Raw genomic sequence first — 14,221 nt, forward strand, 5'->3', positions numbered from 1 at the left:
CTTCCCTGACGGTCCAGTGGTTAAGACTCTGCGCTTCCACTGCAGGGGGTGTAGGTGCGATCCCTGGTGGGGGAACTAAGATGCCACATGCCGCATGGTGTGGCCAAAAAATAAAAAATAAAACAAAGCTCCTGTACAACACCTTATGAATAGTGAACAGTTGCAATTAATTCTTAATGTTAATTATCTTCATAAAATTTGTAAAAATCCATGGCTATACTGTCATGGATAGTTGTTTAGGTTATTTTGTCTGTCCTTCAGCCATGGTAAGATGCCTCTCAAATGCAAATGTAATTTCTATAACAGTTTCAGGACAGGAGATTTATTGTTTAACGCATGCTTTAGCAAATATTAAATATCCTGTTTTAATATAAAATTTATAAGATCCATTTTTTGACGCTACAAGGCTGAAGACTATATATTATGGTAAAAATGACATGGTAGATTAAAAAGAACTGAAAGTTATTTTGACATAAACTTTTATCTTGTTTTAATTAACCAAAGCCTTGCACATAAGTTGTAATGAGTAAATTTTAAAACTTAAATTACGTTCCCCTAGTGTGATGTCACTGTTTTGCAAAATTAGGTTTGTGGATAGCAAAGTATTTTTTCAATTTCTGCCTCTTTATTATAAACCCTTAGGCTCTACTTGAGCAAAGTAAAAAAATAATGTTAAATCTTACGTTTCCTGGTTTTCCTGTCCTTCATACTGCTATGGTGTCACTTTGAAATACTATAAGTACTGTTTTCATCCCAGTCATAGTTGCGGACAGGAATTCTCTAGCATAAAGCAGTTCTAATCCTGTGGCCTATGGGCCCTACGTGAGGGAATCTATGTAAAGAAATCCTAACCAAACTCTTCTTCCTTCTCCTTTTTCAGCTAATTGCATGATTTTTAAAACCTCCTAACATTGGAGACCTCTAAGTATAAACATAAACTAGCATTGCTGTTCAGCTTCTGGGTAATGCATGTATATTACCACCTAGCTGCTTCTTTACCTGCAAGATTCTTCCTATAATTTTTGCAGTGGCAAACACACTATTAAGTAATAACTTTCAGATAAATCTGTTCCAAACAGAGATGAAAACCCAACTATGAAACTACTCCAAAAATTTCAGATGGAAAAATTAGATCCAACTCTTCTTTCTAAAAAAGTCTTCAAAGTTGAGGCATTTTATAGTTGGTGGAGTGGCACATGTTAACAATGTCCCAACATTACCGTATCTTTTTTTACCTGTAGAACATGATGTGACCTATTTTATGTGCTTTGTTAAAGATACTTGATCAGGAGAAGGGGTAGGGGGTTGAACAGGTGGAGCTCAGGGGATTTCTTTAGGGCAGTGAAAATATTCTATATGGCAGCTGTAGTGGTAAATACATATATGCAGGTTTTAAATCGTTTAGGAAGGTCAGAGGAGGGGGATCCCAGGATGGAACACAGAATATGACAGAAGAATCTAAACCTATTGCAAGTGTATGAAGCAACCTCACTGATTATGGGATGGAAGAACAGGTGCTAACCTAAGTACCTGGGAATGAGTGAACACAGAAGGCAGAAGAAATTGTACAGAACCCTGTACTCTAGCTGATACGACTCTGTAGTTGATTTTATATCTCATAGAAGTTACTGCATAATATTTTATGAATAGTATAGCATTTATAATTTATTGTGAATGTTAATTTTTATCTTCACATAATTTGTAAAGGAAAAATAGATGGCTATAATGTCATAGGTATTTGCTTAGATGATTTTCTTTCTGTTAGCCAGGCTCTACAGGCTAACAATTCTGAAACCACTATACCTCCAAAAACACATTCCACCAGTGTAACCAGGAGAAAAACATCAGACATCTCCCGATTTACAGACATTCTACAAAATACCTCACCGATAATCCTCAAAACTGTCAGTGTTATCAAAAACAAGGAAAGTCTGAGAAACTGTCACCAAAGAGGAGCCCAAGGAGACACAAGTAAATGTGATGTGGTGTCCCGAATGGGGTCCTGGAACAAAAAAGAACTTTAATGCTTCATTAATTGTGACAAATACGCCTTACTGACAACAGATGTTAGAAATAGGGAAACTAGGTATGGGTGTCTGTAGAAACTCTCTGTAGTATCTTCACGATAGTTCTGTAAAATCTTGAACTGTTCTAAAATTAAAAGTTTATTCTCAAAAATATCATTTGAGGTTTTTAATTAGTTTCATGAAGTGTATAGTCGAGGCCATAGACAAACCTGTCTCGTGATTGTTTTCATCCAATAATTGGCCAGCATATCTAAAACTCTGATCAAATTAAGATGAGTCTATTTAGCTTTTTGTCATTTAATGAAAGCAGTAATAGCTCAGGAGTCCTAACTGATGTCCACAACCACGTTCTCTCCTCTTCACAATTTGACTGCATGACTTCTCCTTTATGGCATTTTAAAAGTTCTAACCTGATAAGACATTATAACACGATTCAACAGTGCAAGAATCAACTTCTTTTGTCAGTCTTACTATCTGTGCTAAATTGGCAGATTATTTAAAGGTTATTTAAATCTACTTAAATTATTTAAAGATTATTTAATCTATTTTCTCTTATTTTATTTTAGATGAATTAAATAATCTCGGGCATCCCGGTGAGTAATACAAACATTAAAACATTAGCTTTAGATATTTAGTTATTGAATACAGTAACTTAAAGATGCTATAGATATTCTCTATCCTTGTGAATAACTCTGTGTCATCAAAAGGCAGTTAAATGGGGAAATGCTTGCTCTTTAATTTGAAAGACAAGAAGCAGCCTTTGAAAGAGTGACAGGAGTAACATCTCTGAACTCACCAGACCCCTGGGTCCTTGTTCAAAGCTGCTCAGTCATTGAACACATCTGAACTAGTTGGGTGGGTGTCTGTAACGGAAGTAAAATTATTGTTAGTGCTGTACAAATGAGTAGTTAGTCATTGACCATTAAGGGACTGACAGTTGGCAGGAGTAGTTATCATCCTTCGGCCAGTTTTAATCAGAACAGATTTCTGAACAAGTTAAGCTAAAGGGAAGCCTTACCTGAGCTGAAAGGCGTAGTAATAATGAGGACTCCAGAAAGACCGAGGACACCAGTCCAGGCTGTGGGCATTCTGAAAGGCACTGATGGAACCTGTGACTATCTGAAAATAAAACCTCACAGGAGAACAATAAGAAGGTACTTATATGTATCAGTTAATATATGTAGAGATCCCTCTTATTTCTTGACATGTGATTTCTCATAGTTTTAGCACCATGACTAGTTTGCTTAGTTTTGTGCCCATATTTTGTTAAAAAACATCTGTTATGGTGAGTGATGATTGGGCTGTGCTGATGACACATAAGCCAGTGAGACAAACCAGAACGCCACTGTTACCCTCATGTCATTCCTGCTGTGCCAGCCTTGAGCTCCGGGAAGCCCCTGTGAGACGTGCTTCAAGCACCCAAAACTAAGTGGTGTTGGAGAACCACCCTCGTCATGTAGCTAGTTGCTTCTCTTGATCTGGTTAGGAATCCCCTTTTCCTAAGTTTGTCTGTAATTTCATGCCCTTCAATGAACATTATGAAAAGCTATTTCAGGAAAACTTTTGCAAACCAGCACCACTAAGCTTCTAAAATTTTCCTGACCTCCTCTTTCATTATATCGTTACTCCTCAAGAATTAGAAACACCAAGAAATTTAGTTAAAAAGAATTTAATATATTTTTAGTGGATTCTCGTAGCATATATATTATTAAAAATGCAAACACTCTGTCTATAGTAAGAGACATATTACTGACTGAACTCCATCTTTCCCTGCATCTCTTCCTGCATGGTCCTTGAGAGTGGGAGGTACTTCATTTTATGTATAGTTGATGGCAAAGAGCGCGACCACGGAATGAGATTTCCTAGCTTGAAAACACTGGGCAAGTGACTCAGTCTTTCTCTGCCTCAGATTCCTTATTTGTATAATGGAGGTAATAACAGTACATACCTCAAACTGAGATGATTTAAATCAGTTATATTTACAGCACATACAGCAGGCCCACACCATCGTTCAGCAGATGTTAAATTCCTGCTGCTGCTTGCCACCACCAACCATTTTCAGATTGTAATTTCTACCTCACGTGTTAAAGAGTGTCACCCCCAGCTGTGGTAATCAGTTACCAGAGACATTCTCCTGCCCCGATTCCGACTCTTGTCCATCTAGGTACATGTTTTTAATCAAGAACCTGAAAACCTTAAAAATCATAAATTAGCTGTTAGAAACCACATTCTGCCCTTCGGTGCTGCAGATGTGATTGTTCATTGTTTCTGTATCTCTCTAACCCCGAAGATGGATCATGGATAACAGCTCCTTATCTTTTTGCATTTTTACCTTTCTATAGATAATAAAGAGCAAACAGTGGACCAGCCTTTGGGTGAGTAGAGCTTTAAAATGCTTCATCAAAATATAACTGTAGCATGTAACTCTTTTATGGGGATCATGAAGGGACTTGAGACTTTTTAAATTGACAACTTTTATAAATATTTGAATAACATCGAAACCAAATGTTTTATTTTGGATATGTATACAAGAAATTATAGAATAGGAGACTTTAAAATATTATGAATTCAGTTTCAGGGACCAGATCAGCTTCTGTGGAGTGATTTCTGTGTTTGTCAGTGTGCAAACAAATACACATATAGACAATAAGAAACATGGATAGGTCACATAAAAACGCGTAATACTGTATCTCGGTGGAGTTAGAGGTTAGGAAAGCACGAAAGAGGCTGCCATAGCAGCTCTACATGTTGAAGGATGAATAGGAGAAGGGCCTTCCAGATAGAGGGAACATGAAATCCTAAGTAAACTTCGTAGAGAAAGAATACAGCGTGCCTGTTGTATTTGGGGAGTTGCAGGTAACAAACGATTCTCTAGAACATGAAGAGAAGGAGCCTGGAGAAGCAGGGTGAGACCAGGTCTTGAGCCCCATTTCTCAGACAAGCTATTGGAAGGAAACTTGATAGAGGGGTGAGATTTGTCCCTCTGAAAGGCCAGTCTAGTATCGGTGTAGAAAATAAACTGGAGGGAGGCATTGTTTAGGTTAGGAGAACAACTGAGACTGTTGCAATGGTCTAGATAAGAAAGAATGGGAATCTAAACCAGGGTAGTACCAAGACCATGCAGAAGAAGACAGAACAAATTCAGAAGACCTTGAGGTGATGGAATCAGTAAGCTGTTTTCATCACCTCAGCATAGGGTATAAAAAGTACAGCGGAATCACCATGCCTGCTCCAGATTCTTGCTGGACCACTAGGCAGGTGGTAATACAGCCCACTGAGTTAGAGAATACAGAATCAAAAGCAGGATTCAAAGGATAGATGACCCTCATTTTGGGACCTAACTGGTTTGAGGTATCTGTGTCGCGTCTAGGCGGAGATACACAGCAGGCAATTGTGCACGTGGATCTGGAACTCTAAGGAGAGGCCAGGCTCGGAGATACAGTCATGAGTGTCATCAGCATAGAGGTGGAGGCTGACACCGTGAAGGGTAGCATAACATGGGATTGCTCAGCCCGTGGAGAAAAGGGCACTGACTGGGGAAGGGGGGTGGCCCACACAGTGTTGAACAATTAGAATCAGTTGTCACTGATCAGATAGCATATATAAATTCAGGTTTCTAGATTCTCCTGAAAATGGTAGATTTTGAGTGAGAGCTGTCAGTTGTGCTTAAATAGTAGCTGTCCCTGTAAAAGGGCATGTGCCCCTGTTTTCCTGTCATGTAATATTCTCAGTCTACTTCACTCTCTCCCTCTCTCTCCTCCGCTCCTTCCCCACATGGTCTCACCAGGTAGTTAAATTTCTTTACATGGTGGCTGAATCCCCAAACCGGAAACTCTCTGGACTTAAGGTCGAGACCCAGAACTGGCAAAGTGTCACACTACATTAAGCTCAGAGAGAACCACAGGGCAGCCCAGATTTGGAGCTGGGGGCAGGGGCCAGGGTGAGGGTGACCATACTGCTTAAAGACAAGGAAGCCATGGTTCTGCAGGGGCTGCCTCTTACCACAAGCTGGAAAGGCAGCCTGGATTAGAATATGAATGGTTTTGTCTAAGGAACTTGGACTTTATTTTGTAGGACATAGAAATTAAAAGATCTGATGCATGAAACCAACAAGGACTGTATATTCACCCAGTCAAAGTTGATGTTAATACTCAATCGCTGATAGATGGCCAAAGGTTTTTTGTTGTTGTTGTTGTTTTTGCGGTACACGGGCCTCTCACTGTTGTGGCCTCTCCCGTTGCGGAGCACAGGCTCCGGACGCGCAGGCTCAGCGGCCATAGCTCACGGGCCCAGCCTCTCCGCGGCATGTGGGATCTTCCCGGACCGGGGCACGAACCCGTGTCCTCTGCCTCGGCAGGTGGACTCTCAACCACTGCGCCACCAGGGAAGCCGCAAAGGGTTTTTTATTTAAACACTTATATAGCACTTAATATGTACCAGGTCCTTTTCCAGTTGCTTATGAATATTAACTCTTTTTGGATGAGATGAGTAATACACTATTAGAATAATCAGACATAAAATTATTGATGTAACTTGTACCAGTTTTTAAAGAATACATTTCATTAAACTTTGGAAGATGTCTAGGATCACGTAGTTAAAATCTCTTTCTGAAGTTGTTTTATCCTGTTGCTTAATCAACTGGTGTTTGTGTTTCCTTTTTCCAGTGAATGGTTTGTGTTCAAGAAGTTGTGGGTGGCTCTTACAGTAAATGTTTTTCTACAGAAAATTTCTTCCATTTATTTTATCACTTGAAAACCATCATAAGTCGTTTATATAGTTGCTATTTTGAAGTTTTCTTTGATTCCTAACTCTTGTCTCCTCAACTTCAAATTTTGCTGTTTCTTTCTCTGTCATAGCTCTAAAGTCTGACTTTTCCTTTCCCTTTCTACAACCAATTCCTGGAATGAGACTTTGTCACCTCTCATTTCGACCACTGCAGTCTGCTTCTCTATTCTAAATCCACCCCAGTTCACCTATCGTTCAGGAACTGGTTTACAAGTAGAGTGGGCAAGGTAAGTTCCCTACCCATCATCTTTATTACCATCAAGCTCAAAGTGCTCCAAGACGGTTTAGGAACTAGCTGTTAAAAATTATCCTTGGGGAAAAGTTTTTGAAGAGTTATGGTCAATTATTGATACACACATTTTAAGCCCATAGTTCTCAAATTGCTGAACCCTTGCATTCTTTTTTTTTCTTTTTAATTTATTTATTTATTTATTTTTGGCTGTGTTGGGTCTTCGTTGCCGTACGCGGGCTTTTCTCTAGTTGCGGCGAGCAGGGGCTACTCTTCGTTGCGGTGCGTGGGCTTCTCATTGTCATGGCTTCTCTTGTTGCGGAGCACAGGTTCTAGGCGCACAGGCTTCAGTAATTGTGGCACGTGGGCTCAGCAGCTGTGGCTTGGGGGCTCTTGAGCTCAGGCTCAGTAGTTGTGGCGCACGGGCTTAGTTGCTCCGCGGCATGTGGGATCTTCCCGGACCAGGGCTCGAACCCGTGCCCCTTGTATTGGCAGGTGGATTCTTAACCACTGCGCCACCAGGGAAGCCCTGAACCCTTGCATTCTATAAATAATGCCAAGTGTTCCTTCCAAACAGATAACAAAACTAGTGAATAAATAATCGATCTTAGCAGAAACAGCCTGTACGGTTAGTTTGACAACTGTTCCCCCAACCAAAAACCCCCGTGATTTTTTTCTATTACGTACCTTTATAATTGTTTTCTGCCAACAGAAAATTTTAATCTAATATATATCCTAAACTATCATAATATCCCACCACGAAACCCACGATGCTTTGCAGACACTTTACTACTTGAATCGCATTGGGAACCCCATGATTTGGACTGTAATGATGTCAGCCAGTGACCACACATCCTCCACCTCCTCTCACTTAGGAGCAGATTGAACTGAGTCCATCAGTGTATTGACATTGGCTCTGAACTCTGATAGGGTTGATGGGCTCAGAAAAACATGCTCTGAAATTTTTCTGTGGATTAGCCAGCTGAAGTGTTCCTATATAGTGGGTAAATTGGGGTAAGAGTACATTTCTAGTTTATTTAAAAAGAAACTTCTAAAAAAAAAAAAAGGAAATACAAGTGATCATGTTTTATACTGCCTCCTAATTGAAATCCATCCTGAGTATTCTCAACTTTTTTTATTGTTTTAAAACGAAAGGCAGTTTAGTAGAGGCTTTATGTCTCAATTTACTTATTTATTAAATAGTCTTGAAAATTGGCCTTTTCTTTGGAATAGAAGAAGAGATTATCATTTGTACAGGACTTGAAGTGACTTATTGAGTTAGAAATGTGGCTTAAGTATCATTTCATTTTTTTCAAAAATGTGTATACTCATAAGAATAGGCAATTAGCAAGAAATCTCCGAAAATGTCAGTGTAGAATAAAGATACCATGACAAGGGGAATTCCCTGGCCGTCCAGCAGTTAGGACTCGGCGCTTTCACTGCCGAGGGCCTGGGTTGAATCCCTGGTTGCACAAGCCGCACGGCGAGGCCAAAGAAACAAAGATACCATGACAGAAGTATTGAGGATTTTCACAAACTGGGGTATTCTGCCACTTTGAGAGGGTCACATTCTTTTAGTTGGTGCTAGTTTTTCTCCAGACCTTGTTTAACTCCAGACTTAAATGCTCTGTGGAAAGAGAAGAAATTCCACCAGAGACTTTTGGTGACATTTAATCATCTTAACGATCTGAAGCATCTGAAATTAGATTATATATTGTAGCCATCAAGTCAGCAATGTGATTATTTGTGCCTGTTTCAATTGCACAGGAGTAGTATCCATATTAATTTATAAATAAGCTACTTAGCAGCACTTTGTGACAAAGGCTGGTCACCAAGTCCCGGCCAGCGTCAGTCTGGGACTGCCACGTGCTCCTGTTCCACCTTCTCTGCTGCTCTCTGGTGTCTCCATCATGGATTTAGACCGTAACGTGCTGCACACACCCCACTGCCAGCCCTTGAGAAAAACATCATGACAGGTTCCTGTTGTCGTGGCACAGTCTCAAGTCTTTAACCTTTAACCCCACCCGCGACTAGCAAAAGTACAATTCTGAAGACCTCTTAGGCACTAAGCTATGCTCAGCCTTCCACAACTCTTTTGGACAAGCTATATACCAGATAAAGCCAGCTGGTACTTTTAAAGGCACAGGTGTGGATCTTTTTGCCTCTTACAAACAGAACCACTTTTTGTATGAGACCACGTCCTTGAGCAAAGCCTCAGTTCACTAAGGTCACAGATTGAACTGCTAAGGTATTCATACAAAAAGTCTTCGTGCAGCCCTGAGGTAACCGCATCTCACCCAAACACAAAATTTTTTTTAAAGAAGCTAACGGGAGACAGTACATCAACTGAAAATTTAAAAATACAGTATTTGTTAAACTCCTGCTTTTCCCTCCTCTTTGGTATTTCCCCTTATCTGCTCTGATGGGAATTCTTCCTTTCTCTCTTTTTGGTATTTCTTTTGTTTCTAGCCTGTTCCATTGTCAGCAAAACAGAACCTAATTTGATGGGAACCCAATTCCAAACATTCTTTGTTTAAATTTGCTCTAAAAGTCTATATTGAATATTCTTTCCTTCTGTTGTAAATCAGTAAAAGTATTACTTTAATATTAGTTACTATTATGCTTCATATACAGCTAATATCCTTTGCCTGGTTCTCAAAAGCATCAATTAATTTCAGTTGTTTGATTCATCAGCCTCTGTATTCCTCAATAGAGTTTATTGGTCTGCTATGTAAGGTGATCACTCTAAAATGAAATTAAATAATGAAATCTTATGTGTAAAGCATTTTATTAGGTTTAATTTTTATATCCTCCTTTAAATTTCTCCCCCTCCCCCCCCCCTTTTTTTTTAAATAGCAAAGGACAAGGTTGCTCTTTTGATAGGAAATATGAATTACTGGGAGCACCCCAAGCTTAAAGCTCCTTTGGTGGATGTGTATGAATTGACCAACTTGTTAAGACAGCTAGATTTCAAAGTCGTTTCACTGCTGGATCTTACTGAATATGAGATGCGTAATGCCGTGGACGAATTTTTACTGCTTTTAGACAAAGGAGTCTATGGTAAGATGTTTATCATCTTTGCTTTTATAATTATCCACTATTTTTCTTGTATAAGTTAGGTTAAGAGTTAAAAAACAGAAAGGCATGGTAAACGGATTGTTGAAAAGTTTTATTCTTGTAATAAAAGATGGATTTTGATCTTCATTCCATAGTTCCATATGACTAATTAGCTTGATGTCTTTACTTTCATGTGTCAAAACAATGTTGTTCTTATTAGAATTCTTACCTACCTTACGTGATTTTGTTTTATTGACTACGAGAGCTACAGTAAAGTTCAATGACCAAATAGCAAATTGTATATTCATATATGTTAAATATTACTGTGTGTGTGTGTGTGTGTGTTTAGCGTACAAAATGCTGTAACCGAATGAACATTTCACGTTTGTTTCCTTTTTCTAAATATTGCATAGTATTTTCAGGTCTTTTAGTGGACAATAGAATTTAACAAGAAAATGTTGGTGAGTGAGACATATGAAAACAATCAGTAAACTAAAGTTTTATGCAGATGCAGTTAAAGATGGACCTCCACAAAAATTCTAACAGTAAATTTGTAACGGTTTTTCTCATTCTTTTAAATATGTTAAGAACACTACATATATGTCAGTGATTCTTTAAAGAGAGAACATGCTGTCAGTAGTAAGCAGTTTCTTCGGTAATTTCTTTCTTTTAGTGGGCATAACCACAAGCATGGAACGGCCAAATGTTGTGCTGTGAGCCATGTTTCTCAGAGTTGTGCTCACCACGATGTTGTGTAATAACATTCAACTGCTGGGAAGGTGACATCTCCAGGTCTGTTGTCAGGATGCCACCGATAAACAATGCGTCGATTTGGCTTCTATACCTTTCCAATTATTTTACTTCAATAATTTCTAAATTTAGCCTTTTTACTTCTGATTAGAGTCATATGATGAGGCAAGCTTGGTACAATTGCTAAAGGTTCTCAGAGTAGAATTTTTAATGGAAGAAAAGATTTTTTCCAAGATTTAACACATTACTGTATGTGGGATGAGGGAAAGTCTTAAAATCGTACTAAATAAGTTTTAAATGAGTTTCTTCTTAAGTAATAAGGATTACAGTTGTTAGGCAAGTGAATCAACAAATTAAATCTCTCAGATTTGGGATTTCAACTATTATGCTGACGTTTTGATAACATAATCTTGTTTATGAGTATATAAAGTGATGAATCTGGGTGAATCCATTCATTTGTCTTATGAAAATATGGTAGAATATACGATACTAATGTGCCTTTGTGGTAGTTGGTTTATATTTTTAGTCTCTAATAAGGTGGTTGGTTGATTATTTTTACATTACATAATTTATCTCCATTTTTAAGTGCATAGATGGCTTAAACAGGAAAAGGCTTCTAAAACTTCCCCAAAAGTAAGGAGGTAGAAGGAAAAAATATTTACCGACTTAGGTTTTGGGATTGGTGAAGTATTTTAAGAGTGAGGGAATTTTATGAAGAATTATGTACTTGATTATTTGTTCTCATTTCTTATTAACATTATCACCTTGGCTTTAAGTCCTTGGTTTGGCTTTTTAAATCAAAACTTTTAATTGCCCCTGCAAGCTTGAGAACCAGAAATATTTAAAGTTCTGGCAAGAAGAGTTCAGCTTATGCTGAAGCTTTGCCCCAGTATGAAAACCTCAACTTGGAATATGGAATAAATAGGTATATTAAAGCGAAATGGCAGCTTAAGAAAGCTGGAAAAGATGTTTACATACTACTGATTCATGTCTTAACAGGGTGGCTGCATTATATTTTGAAGTATTGTGAATATCCCAAACATCAGACACATCTACTTTCAATGTAAGTGTGGTAGAGGCCTGAGGGCATAGGCGTTTCCCCTGGACTGTGCCCTGTGTCCAGCTGACAGCCCCGGGGGGCCAGGAGCACTTCGCGGGTAGGGGAGGCCAAGGCAGAGTCATAGGAATTTCCCATTAGATGTGGGAAACACAGGCATTCAAGTTTATGCCCTTTTGTACTATAGTGCCCTTGGGTTTGTGAGAGAAATAAAAATTAACAGAAAATAAGTAACTCAATTTTTAAACATATATAAACATTAAAAACACAATCTAAGAACAGGAATAACTGACTTAAATACTACATGTCCTTGAAGATAAATAAGGATAAAGGTTTCAGTTGTATACATAAACTAGGATGGAGAATAACTACATATTTGGCTTGATATCCACCCTACCTAACACCTTTTTACATTCGTCCCTTGCTGCAGCTTAGATATGCTTTGATAGAAAACAAGACTCAAGGAGTCCCCTAGAGTCTGTCATACAGAGTGAATTAAGTCAGAGAGAGAAAAACAAATACCGTATGCTAACACATATGTAGGGAATCTAAAAAAAAAAAAAAGGGTCATGAAGAACCTAGGGGCAGGACGCGAATAAAGATGCAGACCTACTAGAGAATGGACTTGAGGATACGGGGAGGGGGAAGGGTAAGCTGGGACGAAGTGAGACAGTGGCATGGACATATATACACTACCAAATGTAAAATAGATAGCTAGTGGGAAGCAGCCGCATAGCACAGAGAGATCAGCTCGGTGCTTTGTGACCACCTAGAGGGGCGGGATAGGGAAGGTGGGAGGGAGGGAGACGCAAGAAGGAAGAGATATGGGGACATATGTATATGTATAACTGATCCACTTTGTTATACAGCAGAAACTAACACACCATTGTAAAGCAATTACACTCCAATAAAGATGTTTTAAAAAATAAATAAAATACAACGCTAATGTCAAACCTGAAAAGAAAAAGAAAAAAAAGATTAAAGGAGTCTGGTCAGAATAAGGCCAAAGCCTCATTCACTCTAGAGGAATCATTCACGTCAGTGTAGCTCAGTGGTTAAGCAACGAACCTGAGAGTAACCAACCCCAGGCTCAGCGCTCTGGCTTTTCTGCTTCCTAGCTGTGTGACTATGACCAAGTTATTTCACTTTTCTAAGCCAAAAAGGACTTATAAAATGGATAGACTAAATTAATGAAGTTGTTCCAGAATAAGTAAGATAAAATAATCATCCCTCTGTCTGGCACACTAAAAGCGCTCAAAGTACCGTAGCTATTGTTGTCATTATTTTCTGAATTCAGATTTTCCTTCACCGATAGATGGGGGATTTGGACAACATTCCACTTCAGGCCTCAACAGAGAAGCCCAGCTTTCATCTGGTATTATGTATTACGGTTCAGTCTAAGATTTCATTTGAAAAACAAGAAGGGGTTTTTAAAGTGATAGTGTGGTGAAGTGATGAAAACCAGCACACCAACATTTTATATTTTCTGAGAGTAAAGTTAACTAGAAAGCCAGCAGTAGATTATAAAGAGACAGTATAACATAGCGCAGCAGTTACTCTGGCTGGCATCCCACTTCCGAGTCTATCACTTATTAGTCATGTGACTGTGGGTAAGCTATTAAACCTCCCGGTGTCTCAGCTTGTACATCTGTAAGAGGGGGATGGTAACATTGCCTACCTTATTGTGAGATATGTGTTGTGAGCATTATGAGATAATAAAAGTAAAGGGCTTTCTTCCAACAGTGCCTGGCGTGTAGTAAGAGCTATGTAGGTCGGTGGCGGCAGCGGTGGTGGTCATGGTGGTGCATGTTCTAATCAGAGCCCTGTGCCAGGTGCACTGCAGCTCAACTCAAGTGGGAAAAATCTTCCATTTAAACAATTATTTTCTCTGTAGGCAAAAATAAATATCTGTGACAGACTATATTCTTAGAAATCATATTCCCAAGAAATAAAATTCCCCAAAGATCTAATTTATAAGATTGTATTTTTAACCACATTGAATTCTTTGACATTTTAAAAGAGATCTGTTTTGTCCTTCTATCCTTGAGTAATGAGGGTAGTTAATTAAACGTACAAGTAGTACTACAGATGGAATTTTTAAAATACAGTCATTTGGTCTAGTTATTTAACATAAAAATGCTTAATCTCCTGCAGTATAATTTGTACGTAGACTTTGATACAAAATTCTTGTTACACTTTTCATGAATTATTCTGCAGTGGAGAAAAGGTATTTTGTTGTCAGTGCCTTAATATCCGTGATTGCAGAGCTGAGCATTCAGCACTGAAACACTGGACCACACACTTAGCTTTTCCTGG

General features: G+C 38.7%; 1 protein-coding gene across 1 annotated transcript in view; it reads left to right on the forward strand.

Annotated features, from left to right (window-relative positions):
- The window catches only part of MALT1 (MALT1 paracaspase), a gene marked incomplete at its 5' end in the record, with an annotated part of 58,153 nt that overhangs the window by 26,580 nt on the left and 17,352 nt on the right, over positions 1–14,221 (forward strand). Inside the window, 3 exons of the mRNA XM_082667472.1 lie at positions 2,594–2,620; positions 4,370–4,402; positions 9,898–10,101. Of these exons, the coding sequence (XP_082523598.1) occupies positions 2,594–2,620; positions 4,370–4,402; positions 9,898–10,101 (264 nt within the window). The remainder of the gene's footprint in view (positions 1–2,593; positions 2,621–4,369; positions 4,403–9,897; positions 10,102–14,221) is intronic.

This window comes from Grampus griseus (assembly GCF_964374135.1).
Source record: "Grampus griseus genome assembly, chromosome: 12".
NCBI classification, from domain to species: Eukaryota; Metazoa; Chordata; class Mammalia; order Artiodactyla; family Delphinidae; genus Grampus; species Grampus griseus.